This window comes from Triticum urartu, chromosome 5A (assembly GCF_056163025.1).
Source record: "Triticum urartu cultivar PI428250 chromosome 5A, HENAU_Tu73, whole genome shotgun sequence".
NCBI lineage: Eukaryota > Viridiplantae > Streptophyta > Magnoliopsida > Poales > Poaceae > Triticum > Triticum urartu.
This window is the reverse complement of record NC_141877.1, coordinates 439,973,651-439,992,721: the sequence shown is the minus strand read 5'-3', so window position 1 is coordinate 439,992,721 and position 19,071 is coordinate 439,973,651. Positions and strand designations below refer to the sequence as shown.

Here is a 19,071-nt window from a genome sequence, read left to right as displayed (position 1 = left end):
GGCCTGCCGGCTGCTGGGGCCCGCCTGCTGCTTGGTATTCTGGCACGTAGACTGTGGCGTCACGGGGTGGGTGGCAAGATGCTTCTACAATGTCGGGCCGCTCTGATGTAGGCCGTCACGGTCAACGATATCGGCGACATTGTAGCCACGCTCTCCACGATGTTGGAGACATCTCGTTCCTATTGCTGGTAGCCTGGTACGGTTGAATTTGACAGGCGTTGACCCCACTGGCTGCTGGTTGTTGCAAGCCGGCCCGGCCGAGGCGCTACGCCCTGCCGACCTCCACCGGGTGGAGCCGGTCGAAGGGCCAGCCGGTTTGAGGGAGTTGAGCCGTCCCGATGTTTTGAAATGTTGACTTGCCTACTTGAGCCTACGCGGGGGTCATCTCCTGACGTTTTTATTCTTAATGCATGTTTAGTTGCCCCAGCAAGCTTATTTTGTACTGGCTTGCCTTGAACTTGCCGTATGGACATGATGATTATTTTATTATAAAGCGGGACGAAAGACTGTTTTGATGGGTACAAACTTTGAATGGTTCCATCGAGTGTGACTGTGAACCATTCTTCTCGCTAAGTAACTATTGTTTGGAACCTTAATGACCAACCTAATGACAAATTTCATCGATCGGTAAATGGTGGCACAGTGCTGAGGAAAACTGTTACAAACATCAATCCACTACTGATTATGCGATGTCAATAATAAAACATATTTTTCTCTTGAAGTTCCGGAAAGGCTTTCACTGCTCACGCTTCTTCCCTTGGGGCAACAGCAGGAGTTCCACCGGTTGTTGGCCTGCAAAATAAGACATTGTTTCAGAATTCTCCCAAAGAGATACCACCAATGAAAATCACAAACCATAAAAATGTAGGTAAAATACTCACAGTCCAGCCATGACTTTGAAGGAATCATAGATCACCCACTGGGTGCCGGTCAGTGTGCCGATCATGACGATGCGGAGCGGAAGGCCGCGCGTGAAGAGTCCCCAGAGGCCGAGGTTCTTGACAGCCTGAAGAAATCAGCAGAGCAACAGTAATAAGCACACACATTTTGGCAAAAGAGCAAACGGATTTCAGTTCAGTTCAGATGCTGCAGGGCTATGGTACGTACGTCTCCGACGGTGGCGCCCTTGGCATTGTTGAGGAAGGAGACCAGGTTGTCGGCGGGGTGCGAGATGGCGGCGCAGAAGACTCCGGCGATGTAGCCGCTCCCGAAGCTCACCCCGAGCTGAAGAGGCTTGCTGCACTGCTCCTTCGGGGTGGGGATGAGGTGCTTGTACGCCATCTCCACGATGTTCTCGTAGGTTGCGAACTTCATCATGGTGTCTGCAACCGAGGTTCAGAAAATCCAGTCAACCTACGTATTTTTTACAGTTCAAACAATTCGAACAGAAGAAAGCATATAGGAGTAGTACTTACAAGGAATCTGTCGCCCCCAAAGAGGAACCATTCCTCTGAACAGCCTGCAGTTCACAAGCAGAACACCAGTTTAGCTAGCGCCCCCGTTCGATCAATGCAAATCATATGCATTACGAAGGAAGATACGCCGAGCTGAGCTGAGCTGACATACCCTGCATAGCCTTCGGCCCTGACGATCTTGGGGAAGCCGTCGCGCAGGCCCCTGGCGTAGCCGGGCTGCGTCTGCACCCGCACCTTGACGGCCTCCATGGGGCAGAGCGCGACGTCGGCGACGACCTCGGCGGTGGCCGAGCCGGCGAGGTAGATGAGGGTCTTGTACTTGGCGGCGTACTCCGGGCCGGCCATGTCGGTGTACTCCTTCTTGAACACCTCGTACAGGCCGTACTTGAACGCGCCCTGCGCGCTATACCCCAGGAACGTGGGCGCCCAGCCCCGGAAGAAGCCGCGGACGCCCTGCTCCTTGAGCACGATGCTGAACGACGAGGAGATGCTCTTGTACTTGGCCGGGTCGATCTGCGATCATGTTTTCGCTGCTGTATCAGTATCTGAAATCGAAATAATGGCCGCCGCACAGAAGTCTGGTCAGGCGTGGTCTGAACTGTCTGCTCGGCTAATTGATTTTATTTTCCTCTTGTTAGTTTGCACTCCCGTCAAATTTCATTCCAGCCACGTCACGGATGATGCGCTCAGTCCTCACAATCAGGCTCAGGTCCCAGCTTTCGTGGCAGCCGGCTTCGACCGCGACACCCCAATAATTTAGGTCCAGCGGAAGAAAAGTCCTCCCGTGATCGACCCAAGAAGCAAATTAAGATTAAGGGGAGATTCTCAAACAGAAGAGTGCGATTCTTTGCGTACCTGGATGTTGCACTTGATGACATCGAGCGGCGTCACGGCAGCGTGCGTGAGGCCGCACGCGGCGGCGCCGCCGAAGCCGCAGGCCGCGTAGTACGCCGGCGAGAACATCTCGATCTTCCCGAACGGCGGCTCGCTCGGCGCCCTGGCGACGACGGGCGGCTCTTGCGCGGCCCTCCCGCCCGGCATGCCGGCGCCGCTGGACGCCGCGTAGAGGAAGCTCGGGAGGAGCGACTGCCGCGACGCCATCGAAGGATTCCCCCGCCGGCTACTGAAAGTGTCACGATCAGTTTGCTTGCTTTTTCGCCGGCAAGTTGCTGCTGGTGCTAGCTCTCCGTGCTTTCCCGGCCGCTTGGAGCGAGAGGATGCAGCTGGGCTGGCCGTGGTCGACCGCCATTTTATACGGAGAAGCGCGCGCGCGCGAGTGGGTTGCCCGTCGTGCTCACGCATCTTTTGACCGTTCGGCGGCTTGGGAAGCAAGGTGGTGGAACCGGAACGGGAGAGGCGTGCGGAACTGCGTTTCATCAGTGGGTTCTTTGATCCGCTGCAGGGGAGAGATTGGTCCCTGCTTAATTTTACTCGCCGACATGCCAAATCAAAGCTCTCTAGAGCTATAGAATGTTACACGAGCGTGCGTGTTTTGACCATGCAGCTTCTTTCGTTTCGTTGTAAACTTTTCTCCGATGCCTGCATGCTGCAGGGAAGGTTCAGGTTCAGGTGTTTTGACCATCCAACACCTTAAATTTTTGGGTGCTTCCATCACGTGAAATTTATGCCATATGCCGTCAATTTGCGCCAAAAGTTCTATGGCACGGAGAAGCGTAACAGAGAACAGGGCGATGCTTCGTTGGTCAGTTGTGCGGGAGTGCACGCTGCTCATGTTGTTTCTTATCCCTACTAGTACAAAGTTGAGTCATCTATTTTGAAACGAATAGAGTATATACTAAATACATGCACTTCGTCGTGTCGTTTACTCATGAGATTAAGTCTTTTTCCTATAGCAGGTTATTATGATCAATTATTTTGTTTTGATTTTTTCTTCGTTTGTTAGGTTTTAATTATGTTCTCGTGGTGTTTTTTTTTTGCGTTTGCACATCGTGTTGGGTGCCGCTAGAGACGTTAATTGTTCTGAGAAGAGAATGTAGTTGTTAACCGCAAAAAAAAAGAGAATATAGTTGTTCGGCTTTATGGTTGTGGTGTTCAATACACATTGCGGCCTTAGTGTCAGCTAGTGATTGGTGTGTGAGCCTATTCCATGTTAAAACCATCAATTGTTTCTATAACATTTACATGGGCCAACCAACAAACCTCTTGCTTGCTCAGTTCGGCTCCCTGCTTCAATCGGTTGCTTAGCCATTTTTTTGGCTCGCTCGACTGCTATCTTACAAAAACCTGGCTGTTTTTTTTATGAAAATGTTTATTAAATCACAATATGTTCATGATTTATTTTAAATCTTGGATGCTTAAAAATGTTCATAACCAAAAGAAACATGATTTTTTTTTTCAAGAAATATTAGGTTATTTAATGAATATTCATGGATTTCAATAAATATTCGCAAATCTGAAATAAAATTTCAATTGTTTTAAAAAGCTCATGGACTTAAACAATGTTAATAAACTTTAAGTGAATTTTAAAATGTGAAAAAGTAAAATTAAAAAATAAAGAAGAGAAGAAAGTAATAATGATAAACAAAAAGGACATCAACCAATGACACCCTTAGCGATGGGGCCCAGCTAACCCCACATTACTCGACGCACCAGGAGGCTTCAAATCTAGGGAGCTTGGTGTCTTGGTAGAAATCTTAGATGTTTAAAAATGTTCATAACCAAAAGAAACATGAATTTTTTTAAAGAAATATTAGGTTATTTAATGAATATTCATGGATTTCAATAAATATACACAAATCTGAAATGAATTTCAATTGTTTGAAAAAGCTCATGGACTTAAAAAATGTTAATAAACTTTAAGTGAATTTTAAAATGTGAAAAAGGAAAATTAAAAATAAAGAAGAGAAGAAAGTAATAATAATAAACAAAAAGGACCTCAACCAACGACACCCTTAGCGATGGGGCCCAGCTACCCCCACAGTACTCGACGCACCGGGAGGCTTCAAATCTAGGGAGCTTAGTGTCTTGGATAGAAATCTTGGATGTTTACAAATGTTCATAACCAAAAGAAACATGATTTTTTAAAAAGAAATATTAGGTTATTTAATGAATATTCATGGATTTCAATAAATATTCGCAAATCTGAAATAAATTTCAATTGTTTTAAAAAGCTCATGGACTTAGGCAATGTTAATAAACTTTAAGTGAATTTTAAAATGTGAAAAAGGAAAATTATAAGATAAAGAAGAGAAGAAAGTAATAATAATAAACAAAAAGGACATCAACCAACAACACCCTTAGAGATGGGGCCCAGCTACCCCCACAGTACTCGACGCACCAGGAGGCTTCAAATCTAGGGAGCTTAGTGTCTTAGTGGATAGATAGATATATAAAAAAATGCTACCAAGGGCTAGTCCTGGTTAATCCATTTTTTAAGAAAAATAAGTGTACCAAAGGAAAAAATGTTAAGAGCCACAGTAAAGTGGAGCGCGTATTAACTACTCACTCCGTTCCAAATTACTTGTCGTGGAAATGGATGTATTTAGAACTAAAACACATCTAGATACATCCATACCTGCGACAAGTAATTCGGAACGAAGGGAGTATTAACTATCATATTAAGAGCTACGAATAGGCGCTATTGCCCCTGACGACGATTCAGCTCTGGGCGGGTTCAGCTAGATTTGGCCCTCCGACAGTTGCTAAAGGCGAGGCAGGAGGTGGCTCCTATGTAGTGTGGTGTTGTTGTCGTACGAGAGGTGCATGGGTTCGAGGGTATACGAGCAGCGGCGACGCAAAGTTTGTAGTGCTCATCAGGGGCAAACCAACGTAGGGCTGAGTGGAGCCTAGGCCCCACTCAGCTTGGGCCCCCATTTCATTTTTGGGATTGAGTCCGCCCCTGATGCTCGTGGTCAGCTACGATTGGAGACTGGTGGCTCGCCCCTTAAGTCGTTTGTCTGGGGATGTTGGGTGGTGGTGATGCTCTGAGTGAAGGTTTTGCTTGGCTCTTGTCGGTTGGTTATGGTTCTTCGATCCACAACCCCGACTCTTGTTCTTGTGACGAAAGCTAAGATCATGGTGTAGGGCCAGGCAGCGGCATTGTTTTTAACCCTGGTTTGTCCTTTGATGTGCCATTTTGAAGATCTTTGATCCCTCCCATACTTTTCTTGGAGTTACATGGCATGCAGTAGGTGGGCGCTAAACAGCCGGTGCAGAAGGTTTGTCGTTGTGGTTGTTGTGGCAATGATGTTGAACTCGGTATTTGGGTCGCGATGAGGTATTGGTACTCGATTTCTTGGCATGTTTGTCGGGTCTTCGTGCTTTTCTTCTATTGCTATGGAGTCGAAGTTGTTGTGTGGTCCTGGTGGTGACGATGACAGTGATCGATGGTCTAGTTGCAGTGAACCTCTGTCGTGCGAGCCTTGAATAGCATGGATCATCGAACTTGGAGTTGCCTAGTCGTCAACACGAGTAGCTTGTTTTTTGGCATAGACCCGCGCGCATTTTGTATGGCTGTTGTGCAAATCACTACTTTAGTGGTTGGTTGTGATGAAGTTGGAGTGGCTTTGCTCGAGAAGATGTGATGACGATGACACTTTTGTGGGTGACCCCAAAACTAGTCTTGTCGATGGTGTGCGTGGAGTTTGTGCTGAAAGGCATACCAACCGTCTCTATACTCTATAATAGCGATGATTTGGGTTCACATCAAACTACACTTCCGCAACGCAGCCAAAAGTTGAGGAAATCGGGAGGATGGATGCTACCTCCTAATGGACATGTGAAGCTCAATGTGAACGCTTCCTTTGATCAGGACCTTCTTAAGGGGTTAGCTGATGCAATTATTCGAGATAATAGGGGCAAATTTATAAAAATGCAGGGAACTGACAAATTGATATATGTTACAATGTGCTATCCGCTAAAGGTACTGCATTGCAATATGGTCTTTGCCAAGCACAAACAATCGGTTGCAAATAAGGTTATTGTCAATTCAGACAATCTTGAGATTATCAATACGATGAATGAAGGAGGGCAATTTGTAGGTTCAGCGGCTGCAATCTTTGATGACTGCTACCATATTGCTTGCAGCTTCCCTTTATACCTCGTTTGTGTACTGTCCCAGGGAGGCTAATTTTGTTGCTCATGAATTAGCAAATTTGGCTAAGGGCTCGTAATAGTTTCTTTGTTGAGCCTCCTAACGAGCTCATCCCTCTCTTATTAAGTGATGTAAAGATGGTTGAATCGTAAATAAAGAGAGGGATATGCTTTTAAATCTTTTTTTTAGCCCTTGAAACTTTTTTTGGGATTTTTTTACCCTAAAAAAATAGCATGACGTGTGTGCGTGGCGTGGTTCGATCGCGCATGCATGGTGATCATTCATGTGGTAGGCCTGCTACGACATCTCATCAACACCCACACCACACTATATTAATTCTACGCCTCGATGACATCATTTATACGTAGCGGTTGCCCGGTCCGATGCTTATACATCGTCCGATGTACATACAGGTCGCAGTAACACCGGACCGGACCATGCTAAAGTCTAAAGATACGTGAGGTCCGCTAGTTACCCGCGTCCTACTTTGAAGGCCTCCCTCTCGCGCGGGCTCAGCTGTCGCTGCTTTCTCCAATTCTCTCTTGATCATATTCCAATGGATGGGTTCAAGCTCGCGGTCGATTGTCTGCCATTGACCGATCAATGGAGACGGCTCGCCGGAGACATGCTGGAGCCGCCGGCCTTGCCTTCGCTTCGGCCATCCTTGTGATCTTCGCCTTCTCATGTGTGGAATCTAAACCGGCGCGGGAGCGAACGCCAGGGGATGCGTCTGGACCGGCGTCGGCGCCTGCCCATGCGCCTGCGTCTGGGCCTGCTCAGGCGGTAGCTTCTCGTAAGTGAATGCACCGGTAAAGTTTAAAATTGACCAATCAACGGAGACGGCTCGCCGGAGACACGTTCCAGCCGCCGTCCTGCTTTCACTTGGGCCATCCTTGTGATCTTTGCTTTGCGCCAGCGCCTGGACCGGCCCACGGTAGCTTCTATTAAGTGCATGCCAACATGCTTATGGATGTGTGTTGGTGTTGATTGTATGCATAACTATGCAGAGGCCCGCATGTGCGACCGTTGTGTTTGTATCACTTTGGTGTTTGATTTTGAGTAAATAAAATCCATCTAAGTGCATGCATTGCAAACTAGTCCCTTCGTTTCTAAATATAAAATGTTTTAGCAGTTCATGAGCGGAGGTCGTGGTAGTGTAACCTGTGCACACGGGTTACTGTCTCGGTTACTGTTTCCAATATGAAATTCTACATGTTCTTCCGGTTTCTTAATTGTTCGTTGAAAAAACATGTTAGATCTGAAAAAAAATTCAAAGCCTATTTTAAATTTTAAGCATGTTATCGTTTGTTTTTTACTCACCTGCAATTTGCGTGTGACTTCTTCTCTGGATAAAGTGGTTCGAAATCAGTAACGCCCATGTTTAATTTGGCTGGCACAGACGCTCTGTTCAACTACGAGGAGAAAGACCCAACTGGGCCTGACCAATGGGCCAAGCTGAATAAGGCCTGGGCTGCCTGTGGCGACGGCAAGAAGCAGTCCCCGATCGACATCTGCAAAGTGAAGATCGACAAGGACATGGGCCCTCTGGAGCAGACCTACAAGTCAAGCGCCTGCACACTGGAAAACCGCGGGCACGACTTCATGGTAATTCCTTCTCCAAGAACCATACATTTCTTACCAATATACTACATATACTTGTTGTCGGAGATAAATCTTTGCTTCTTAACGTGTGTAATGAAAAAATGAATGTGTGGTCGTTGTCTTGTAGCTGCAATGGAAAGGTGGGAATGGCAAGCTGACGATCGAGAAGAAGGATTACGTGCTCCAGCAGGTGCACTGGCACGTACCCTCGGAGCACACCGTCAATGGCACCAGGTGAGCATCCATGCCACAGCGAGCACACCATCGATCGTTCGTCATAGAGCATCTACAGACGGACTTCACATTTCCCTTCTAAATGTTGGAAACGTCCGTCCGGTCAAATGCCCCATTAAAAAAAATGATTCAACCGGACTCCTCACTTCCTCGCTAAACGTTCGAACTGACCGGCGTATCTCAAACTCGTCTGAAATATGGAGCAATATGAGGCTACCCACTTCAGCTGCGGGCCCACCTGCAGGCGCCTCGCTGCGGGGAGGTAGGCCACCGGGACTCGTCCGCATCAGGGAGGAAGGCCACCGGAGCTCGCCCGCGCCCCGTCGTAGCTTGCATCGCGCTAGAGACGGAGCTCGCGCACACCGGGGATGGAGCTCTCGCGTGCCCAGGCCGGAGCTCGCGCGCGCCGCGGCCGAGGGAGCTCTGGCACGCCAAGGCGGAGCTCGCACTCGCCGAGGACGGAGCTCTTGCGTACCGCGGCCAAGCCGAAGCTCTCACGCGCCCAGGCCGGAGTTCGTGCGCGCCCGGGAATGAGCTCGCGCGTGCCCAGGTCGGAGCACGGCATGTCCGTTGTGCTAGCAACACCGCGGTCGCGTGCTCACCCAGCTATGCGTTCTGGCGTGCTTGAGCTGGCCGCCGTGCTCCCATAGCCGTGCTAGCGTGCTAGCTGTAGCTGCTAGCCACCGCAGCCGCTGCCCTCCTACGTGCTCTATGAGCTCCGCACGCAGTGTGCTCGGCGGAATCAAAACGGACACGTCCGTGGGCATTTGAGGGGTCAAATTAGTAATGTCCGGCTGTAGATGCTCTTACTGGCTAGCGGTGTCAGGATAGGTTCGACATGGAGTTGCACATGGTCCACGAGGACTCCAGCAAGGCGCGCGCCGTCATCTCCGTGCTCTACTCCACCAAAGAGGCCGGCGACCCCGACAAGACGCTGACTGATGTACGTACGTGCCTCCTCATGCAAAAATTCACGGTGTGAGCTTTAGTTTGCTGACATAATATATGCGTATATGTTCATGCAGCTGGCGCCATATTTCAAGAGGCTCGCCGGCAAGGACAACGAGGACGAGGACGTGAAGGAGCCCGTTGATCCGTCCGTCTGGCTCGACAAGGCCTCGGGCTACTACAGATACGACGGCTCCCTCACCACGCCGCCTTGCACCGAAGGGGTTCTTTGGAACATCCTCAGCAAGGTATGCACACTACTCTGTGCGTTTTGTTTATTTATTTATTTGTTGAAGAAAAGAAGGGTTTTTCCCTTCCGATTTTCACGAAGGGAAGCCAATAATACGAGCTACAAGCACCAGTTTAGCTATCACTACTTTTTTTTAAAGTAGGTTAAAAACTCCGGCCTCTGCAGCCATCTTTATTTATTATTCAACAAATGTCTAATAAAAACATACAGCAAGCCAACCGAAGCCATCACTCACACCTACAAAACTCGATAATGTTGAGTGCTCTTACTCCCCATATCTAAAATCGGTGTCGTCGTCGATCCATTCACATAACGTATCGGAACTAAAACTGATGCAACAGACCTAAAGCGTACACCATATGCACACGTTTTAGAAGCCGCCATCATCATCGAACCACTGACCCATCTTCAACAGAGAGATCTGCATCGTCATTGCCAGTCCGTCCATTCGTCGACGCCACCTCAGCGCCCAACGGCGCCACCGCACTGCGCTCGTTGAGCTATCACTACTACATGACCCAAAGTAAAGCAAAACAAGCACCAACAGGCGCACTCTCAGACATAGCCAAGAATGTCACCAGCAAACCCAACATCATACTCCCAAGCATCTCACCCCCCACACTCTCAGGCAGCACATGCACAAAGGACCTGACCAGCAGAGGAGAGCAACCATACCACAAGTTTTTAAAAGCTGTGTGTTTTGTTTACCGACTGTTGATTTATCTGCCAGGTAAAACACGTATCAAAGGAGCATATCAAGATGATGGAGTCGGTGAGCGAGGTACGTTAATTTGATTGCGAAGCTAGCGAGCATGCGCGAGTGAACAGGAACCATGGTTCATCTGACTTCACTCTTGGAAAGAATGATCATTTGCATTGGTGAATCCATGATCATTTCCCTTTTTGACGCAGGAACCTGAGCCAAATGACCGGCTGGCTCAGAAAATGAATGGTCGAGTTGTTCGCTACTTTGAAGGCGAAGAAGCAAAAGATTGACCAGCAAAGGGTGCCAAGAAAGAGAAGAAAGCTTAAGTAGGGGTAATGCTCTCCGGGGCCGTGGAGCTGTGGCTCCGTTTGCCCTCCGATTCAGCTCCGAGGTTTGAGCCGAGCTTAACTATAAGCACATACACCCTCTATAACTAAATATAAGGCGCATTTGCAGTTCAAAAACGTCTTATATTTAGTTACGGAGGTAGTGCGAAATACTCACAAAAGAAACAATTTCAAAATATTTTCCTTTTACGGTAGAAATTCAGGATAACTGGTGCAAAGTAATACACCTACAAGCCGATGGGTCAGTTCTTTCATCTGCTGATATATATTTTTTTGCGGTAAAATTTGCATCATAGTTAAAGCTGCAGCTGTGGACGGCGAAACAGCGGACCCAATGGTGGATATCATGGATTTTCTTCATCTCTTTGCTGCTATGGTGCAAAGGAGATGGGGGAATTGAGATGCAAAATTTTGTTAACATGGGCCATATTGCTACGGAGAGAAAAACTTTCAATATTGCACCTTGTATTATTTTTGTGCAGGTGTAAACCAATTATTGCTAGTACAAATTTTTCATGAAAATGTATCATCATTTATGTGAGCATTTCTCTGTTGGACTGAATGAAGGGCTCACCTGGTCGGGAGGGGACGTTTTTGATGAACATTTTATATGTTGGACTGAGTGAAGGGCTCATCAGGTCGGTAGGGGATGTTTTTATGAAGATTTTATATGTTGAACAGAGATATCCAAAATATAGTTGGAATCTAAGGAATTCAACATTTAATATGTGACCCCCACAAAAAAAAAGGTTCAACGTGTGACTGGTTTAATCCAGTTACGAAATTAAAAATAAAAATTAAATTAACAACTTTTTGGCGGCCCTCCAGTAGTTACCGCCAACCCCACTAAACAAGCAGTTGGCACAAAAAACAAACGCAAAAAAGGATCATAACAAAGCCATTTTGTTTCCTAAACTGGAGTATAACTGGAACCCAAAGATTTAACATCCGACATTTGACTAGTTTAATTTAGTTACCTAATTCAAGATCGAAACTGAATTCACATCTTTTTGCTGGTATCAGGGCAGTTACCTCCAATAATTATTTTTTTGCGGGGAGGTTACCTCCAATAATTAATAAATAAAACCAAACAGACAGCCATTCTGTTTCCTAAACTGGACTACAGTTGGAATCCATGAGACTCAACATTCAATATGTGACTACTTTAATTTGGCTACAGAATTCAAGACCAAAACTAAATTCACATCTTTTTTAACAGTATTCAAACGGTTACCGCCAATAATTGACAAAATATAACAAAAACAAGCATAGAGCTATTTTGTTTCCTAAATTAGAGTACAGTTATAATTTGGGAGATTAACATTCAGTATGTGAATTTTAAACCATTTGTGGAATTTAAAATCAAAACTAAATCTACATATATTTGGTGGTGGCCACCGATTACCACCTACAATATATTTTATTTTATTTTGCAAAACCAAGCACAAAACTATTCGTATCCTAAATTGGAGTGCAATTCTAATCCAGAAGATTTGATGTTTTAACATTGTTGCATAATTCAAAATCAAAACTGAATTCACATCTTTTTGGTGGTATCCAAGTGATTACTACCAATAATTGACAGAAACAAAAACAAGCACAGGGCTATTGTTACTTAATTGGAGTGATGCCTGGGTAGAATATACTCCCCCGTCTCAAAATATTTGAAGTTCTAGGTTTGTCCCAAGTCAAGCAACTTTAACTTTGACCAAGTCTATAGAAAAATATATCAACATCTACAATAATAACCATATATAGTATGAAAATATATTTATGATGAAACTATCAAGACTAATTTGATGTTTTAGATGTTACTCCCTCCGTTCATAAATATTTGTCTTTTTAGAGTTTCAAATGGACTACCACATACGGATGTATAGACATATTTTAGAGTGTAAATGCACTCATTTTGCTTCGTATGTAGTCACTTGTTGAAATCTCTAGAAAGACAAATATTTAGGAACGGAGGAAGTAGAATATTTTTTCTACTCCCTCCATCCCAAAAATAAGTGTCTCAACTTTGTACTAAGGTTGTACTAAGGTTAAGACACTTATTTTGGGACGGAGGTAGTATATACGTGGTCAAACTTAAAATTGTTTGAGTTAGGAACAAATCTAAAACTTCAAGTATTTCGTAACAAAGGGAGTACACATTACTCTTTTGGTATTCCGTAGAGATTTCCCTAGCGATAAGCATATACTCATAGCAGACCACAGATAACAGAAACATACTAAATTCACGAGTATCTAAATTGTTCCAAAATAAACAGCAATGGAATGTAAAAGTCATCTCAACGGATCTAAATCGGTAAATAAATAAACAGTGAAAAATAAAAAGAATCAAGTTAATACACGCATTGATGTTCATGTATAAGAGTTTCCATGCACAAAATTGTTCAATAAGGATAGAAATGTTTAAGGAGCTTCCAAGTACATGGACCAAATCAAAATAGTCTTATCAGGAGGGTGTAGTCACCACACTATCAACCAGATGAACATGATGTAAACAACATAACTTAGTAATTACTCAAAATTGCTAAAAGGCATCCTCCATCAACAATGTGGATAATTCAAAGCAGGGTATATGACGAGGAAAAATGAAGTCCTCAATTATTTAATCAAAATTGTTTCAACAAGTTCTAGTCATCAAACCAACGACTAGATGAATATCAATCGACTAAACACCACAACTCCAAAGTTATTCAAGAGGGCTACACATGCATCCTCCAGTAATGACAACAATCAAAATCAGGGAATGCAGTAAAAAAATGAAGTCCTCAATCAAATTGACTGAAGAATAAAACACACAGGGTCTCCTTTTATTCAATCCGCACTTTCCTGTAGTTGATGTACTTGAACTTACATATCTCCTCAAAGAAATCATCAGCAGCATCATGGCAATTCTTCATCTGTGAGATTCGGATGACCATCGACTGCAGCCTGACACTGTACTTCACAAGCGATTCAAGAGTGCTCAACTTCTGTTCGGCATTGAGAGGCGAGCGCACGGTGATCAAAAGCTCTTCCAAGCAAGGGATGCAGAATCTTGAATCCAACTGCATTGAGAAATCACAGGAATTAACCATGGTCACACAAGTCATGCTAATATTAGTATACGATACAGCAATAAAGGCGGCGTGCCACTCACGTTTTTCAGGCTGTTTTTCTGGCACAGAGCAGCAAACATCGCACCATGGATCTCAAACTTGGTGAGCTTGGGATGGCCGTTGAAGAAATCGACCAAATCGATCTCCGGGAACGGCTGGAGCACATCAAAATCACCGCAGAATTCAATCTTCATCACAAGGTGCTTCACCTCGCTCGCACACTGCAACACCGAGCTGACGGCGGCCCAGCTCCACTGGACACCGCGCAGCGAGAGGTATTCCAGATCTGGGAGCCTCCCGGTGTCCACCTTATACACCCTCCCTGCATCGTTTTCATCACAATTCACGACACAATTTATTGCATCCGAACAACACAATCTTGCAAAGTTATGACGATGCGGCAGATGATTCGAAATCGAAATCGATTTCGAGGTATGCTGCGCACCTGTGCTCTTGGCGATCGATAGGCGGCGGAGGTTGTGGCCGCCCCGCAGGCTGATCCAGGTGAAGCCCTGGGCCTCGAGTGACTCGAGGCGGGGCGCGGAGAGCAAGAGCGAGCAGTTGCCGCCGCCGAGGAAGTCGAGGCGGCACCGCTGGAGCATAGGGAGCTGGATGGATACATCGCCAGAGCAGTCGCAGCCAAGCAGCGACAGGTCGGTGAGGTTGGGGCACGCGGCGACGGTCTCCGTGATCGCGGTATCGCGCAGCGGCGCGCCCACGATCTCCAGCACGCGGAGGTGCTGCAGCCGGCCCCACGCCGGCGCGTTGGTCATCAGCACCCCCCAGAGCCTCAGCTCCTCCAGGCCCGTCGCCAGGGCGACGCAGTCCAGGTGGCCGCCGCCCGCCGCCTCCTTGTCGGCGGCCGCGTCCATCCGCAGCTCGAGCACCCGGAGCGAGGCGCTCCGCATGGCGAGCCAGGCGGGGAGGCGGGCCATGGAGAAGGGGCAGTAGATGACCAGCTCCCTGAGCCGCGAGACGGCGGCCACCATCCGGCCGATGGCCTCGTCCGCGGCGCCCCCGCCCACGGCGGCGGCGTCGAAGGCGTTCCGCGGGAAGAAGAGCGCCGGGAGGTAGGGGACGCAGTCGCGCCAGCGGCGGCAGACGCAGGCGCACGCCGCCACGTCGCGGACGTTGCTGAGCATCGACAGGATGTGCTGCACCACGCCGTCCGGGACGGCGTTCATGTCGCCGCCGCCGTCGCCCCAGTCGTCGCACTCCATCGCCATGGACGGCGGCGGATCGGACAGACGGTCAGATCAGCAGGCGAGTGTGGGGGGCCGCGTCTGCTTGTGGGGAATGAAGGGGGGTTTGAAATTTAAACCGGGTGGAAAGTGGGAGGCTGCGTCGGGAGCCCGCCCGTTGTGAGGCGAAAATTTTCAAGTTTGGTGCTCGGATTCGGGAGGTTTCGCGAGTTTGAAATGGGGCAAAGGGTTTCCTTCGCTGTTTTGGGGGTAGCGGCGCGACGCGGCGGCGGCGGCGTGCAGAAATTTTAGGTCATTCTTGAGGCTGGGCCATGGGCCTGAACCGGCTGCATTCTTCTGTGGAAAACTGGCTACCGAATGCCTAATGCTCAGAAGAAAGAAAAAAAACTACCGAATGCCTTCTCAAACGTGGCTCGTTCTAAAGAAAACGTGGAATGCTTTCCTAAAATAAAACGTCGAATTCTCTCTCAAAAGAAAAATTGGATATCCCCTCAAAAGGAATTCTTGGGAGCCGAGAGGATGAAGAAGGGGTTGATGAGCGGCTAACCTCAACGGCGACTTGATAGCCAGATGTTCAACTCCGGCGTGTCTTGGACTCAAAGAAAATGCCTAATCAACTAGTCCCAACTTGATGTCACCAGTGGCGGCAGATCTGTGACGTGTGGAAGTGGGAGGACGGGAAAGAAGAGAGAGGGCAACCATGCCAGAAAGACGAAAAGGGGAAGTGATAAAGGAGATCGTACGACAAAGCGGATATGAATAAGGATGGATGAGAAAAGCGTATATGTTGTTTTAGTATATCTTCTGTGTGTTTTTTATGATGTTTTGTCATGTGTTGGTATTGTGAATTTATGATTCTCGTAAGAATACGGTGTCATGTCAGTGGATCATGCACTGGATGTTAGGATGTCGAATCAATGTGTTGTATTAACAATCTGTGCAACTAGTTGTGCCTCCTCGATGATTGTGTGCGCATTATCTCGTGGACAAAAGTTTAATAGTTATTCATGCATGTGAAACACTAGAAAGAAAGAAAGAAAAATGGACAGAAACACATATTTCGGTTAGGGTGGGATCGAATAGGGTTTTATGAAACCTTACAATTATGTTGTAACTATATACTCAAAAGAATCATAACTTTTTATGCACTATGACTATCTTTAATGTCAGACATCTATCTTTGATGTCATACCATTTCTGTTATTTATTTTTTCAAACGCAATGACATTCACTACCGCCGCAAGCCTTTTGAATTGTACGTCGTGTTGTGGTATAAGCCCGGCGGTATTCATGATGGGGCGTTGCATGTAGTTGGATGCCCAAATGAGATTCACACGAGCAAAGCTTTTACCAAAGTTTGGGCCCTCACGATCGCGTTAATACCTACGCCTGCTTTGATGTATAATATGGATATAGCCCCATATGAGAACTAGGGTTTGGCGTGCAATGGTGAGATCGATAGGATCAGGTAGCTATGGAAAAGGTCGAAGAGAGCCCGCTCGGATGCCTCTTTTCTTGCCTTATATAGGAGGGGTGAGGCTAGGGTTTATAGGTATCCATGTAGGTTATGATTTAGCTTAATCCTACGGGATTGCACCGAGTCTTCTAGATGTCTTTTCTTGTACGTCAAGTTTGATGATGCGCTCCAGTGTGTGTCGTGGGTCTGGGCCACCAGTGGCCAACGTGCCAACTCCTACCTCTGCCGGTACACCTCGAGGGCATGGCATCGTCACTCTAAAACGCACCCAAAAAGTGATACACACAAACTTGTTTCCCATGTTGCTTTCTACAAAGGTTTTTCTTATAAAGTGAAACACTCATTACCTCCAATTTTGCGCCAACTAAGGGTGTGTATAGCCACGTTATTACACATGCTATGCACCGCTAAAAAGAAAAAGGAAATTGCATGTGATGGTAGTTTACCAACCACAGGTCTCTATGCCAAGTGCTACCAAGAGATTATCCACAAGCAATGGAAAATATGTGTCGGTGGGTGGTAAAGGAGTGTAGTCATGAATATGATGCCTCCATTAAGGAATACGATTTGCATTGTTGTTGTTGCATTAGACCAGCGAGGCCATGTTGTGTTTCTTTCGTTGAAGTGATAACAAACTTCACATATACTACACAACATGGATGCAACCGTATATATATCAATGCAATATTGGCATACATTAATTTGTTACCTAGGATAAATCTGCTCCCTTTGCATTTACATGGGAGACAAGAGGATGAAGAGGGGTTGGATGGCCATCTTAGCTCAAAAGTCAGCCGGTAGCACGATGTTCAACACCAGAGTGCCTTGGACTCAAAGAAAAGGCTTGATCAAATAGAGTATCAACCCCATGTCGCAAGTGGCAAAAAAACTATGGCATGTGGAAGTGGAAAGTGGTGTGACCGTGTGAGAGGACGACAAATAAGGAGGAGGGTGAGGTAAAGTGGCAATGGCACCTGTGAGACGCGTCAGATGTCACTACTGCAGGAAGGTCCGAATGCGACACATCCATAGGAGACCAATCGACCAAACTTGTGCGATGCACGAATCGCAAACATTATGGTAATAAAACTGTCACCAATAAAACAAACTGTGTGCGATGGCTAATCCATCAAGCATGATTCATATTAGAGTTGCATGTGCGAATCGTGGCATACAGTTGATCCATATGATATGTTCGTGATGAGCCAAAACAATAGAAACGGTCAGCCAGACCAAGGTTTGTGCGATAGACGACATATAGGTCACTCGGATGAACTGTTTGCGATAAACCAAAACAATATAAACGGTTAGCCAGATGAAGGTGTGTGTGATAGATGGCATACACGTCACTTGGATGAACTATTTGCGATAAGCCAAAATAAACACAAACGGTTTAGCTGAACAAGATGTGTGTAATACCAGGCAAATAGGTCAGTAATCAGAATTGTGTGGGACCGATAATAACATAGACGATTCCTGCTAATAAGTCGTGTGTGTTATGGGCAAACACTTGTTGCTATACAATTGTCAACGATAGATGAAATCATCACTGACGGGTTCCGTAGTTTAGTCCGTGTGCGATGTGATCTGCTCTGTCAGCACAACATCTATGCTATGTCTACAAAACAACAACATATATACTTATAAAAACATGATTGCATAACCAAATTAAACATCCAGTTACATAAGTGACTACAAACATAACACTTGCACACACCAAAGTAAACAATTATATGCATAATAAACTAGGAGAAACGATCATCAAATCATCTACTTCTTGTTGTGACGCTTGCCATTGCTCTACTTCCGGATGGATCCCTTGCTGTTTTGAGGAAGACAGAGGCAGTTCCTCATGTCAACGATCCGCCTGTATATCTTGTAGCTCATGTACGCCTCCTTGGCTGCGTACAGGATGTGATTTTCGTCCAATTTCTCCATCCAGGCTGAGTGCCAGCATCCATCGAAGTACATGGTCCAATGCGAATAGGTGTCGTACTCTCGAGGGAGTTCAACTTCCGTCCATACGGCTACAAAGTCGGCCAACACCTTAGATTTAATAGCTCAGCGTGGTCGATATGTGGCTAATTTGGCTACACGTCCCGTTGCATCCTTGTTGTTAATAATGTCACTTAATGGTACGTCGGATGCCACAGTCACCAAGCACTCTTGAAAGTAGTGCCGAAGTTTTCGTGAGGCCATGAAGACGGAGTAGGCTATTTTTTAGTAGTGAGGGTAGCATGTCTTACACAGGGTTAGGACTTCGGAGATGTAATAGATGGGCTTCTGGACCTGGAACTTGTGACCCTCCACGTCTCGTTCGACCATGAGTACTACACTAACCACCTGGTTTGTGGTCGAGATGTATAATATCATCGGCTCACATACGCCTGGCGCTGCTAGGATGGGATTGGCGGCGACGAGAGTTTTGATGTCTGTTGATACGTCTCCAACGTATCTATAATTTATGAAGTATTCATGCCATGTTTACAACAATTTTATATGGTTTTGGTATGATTTTCATGGAACTAACCCGTAATGACGTTGTTTTCAGTAGAAATGCCGTGGTGTTGTTTTTTGTGCAGAAATGAAAGTTCTCCAAATGAGCTGAAACTTTTTGATGATTTTTTTGGAACAAAAGAGACCCCCAAAGCTTCATGGAAGGATCAAAAGGTGAAGGAGTAGGGCAGAAGACACCAGGGGTGCGCTAGGGGGCCCAGGCGCGTCCCGGTG

At 46.4% G+C, this 19,071-nt stretch overlaps 3 protein-coding genes across 4 annotated transcripts; 1 reads left to right on the top strand and 2 right to left on the bottom strand.

Annotated features, from left to right (window-relative positions):
* Positions 1 to 466: 466 nt before the first annotated feature.
* Positions 467 to 2,674, bottom strand: LOC125509537 (mitochondrial phosphate carrier protein 3, mitochondrial). The gene is made up of 6 exons (XM_048674523.2): positions 2,271 to 2,674; positions 1,567 to 1,928; positions 1,416 to 1,459; positions 1,108 to 1,322; positions 882 to 1,006; positions 467 to 792 (listed from the first exon to the last, which is right to left on the bottom strand). Exons 1-6 carry the CDS (start codon positions 2,514 to 2,516, stop codon positions 744 to 746), a joined length of 1,041 nt encoding a protein of 346 aa, XP_048530480.1. The 5' UTR covers positions 2,517 to 2,674; the 3' UTR covers positions 467 to 743.
* A 4,325-nt stretch (positions 2,675 to 6,999) lies between these two features.
* On the top strand, positions 7,000 to 11,138 carry LOC125556150 (alpha carbonic anhydrase 7-like). Of its 2 annotated transcripts, XR_015604846.1 has the most exons (8): positions 7,000 to 7,261; positions 7,868 to 8,073; positions 8,198 to 8,304; positions 9,136 to 9,247; positions 9,330 to 9,500; positions 10,233 to 10,283; positions 10,415 to 10,599; positions 10,751 to 11,138. XR_015604846.1 is itself a non-coding variant. In XM_087526352.1 (7 exons), the coding sequence occupies exons 1-7, from the start codon at positions 7,072 to 7,074 to the stop codon at positions 10,496 to 10,498; spliced, it is 921 nt and encodes a 306-aa protein (XP_087382478.1). In that variant the 5' UTR covers positions 7,000 to 7,071; the 3' UTR covers positions 10,499 to 11,137. The 2 variants fall into 2 exon arrangements, 1 of the variants encoding a protein (XP_087382478.1); XM_087526352.1 differs by having other exon boundaries at positions 10,415 to 11,137.
* Positions 11,139 to 13,138: 2,000 nt separating this feature from the next.
* On the bottom strand, positions 13,139 to 15,120 carry LOC125556149 (F-box/RNI-like superfamily protein). Its single transcript, XM_048718933.2, has 3 exons — positions 14,108 to 15,120; positions 13,704 to 13,984; positions 13,139 to 13,611 (listed from the first exon to the last, which is right to left on the bottom strand). Exons 1-3 carry the CDS (start codon positions 14,886 to 14,888, stop codon positions 13,375 to 13,377), a joined length of 1,299 nt encoding a protein of 432 aa, XP_048574890.1. The 5' UTR covers positions 14,889 to 15,120; the 3' UTR covers positions 13,139 to 13,374.
* Positions 15,121 to 19,071: the final 3,951 nt, after the last annotated feature.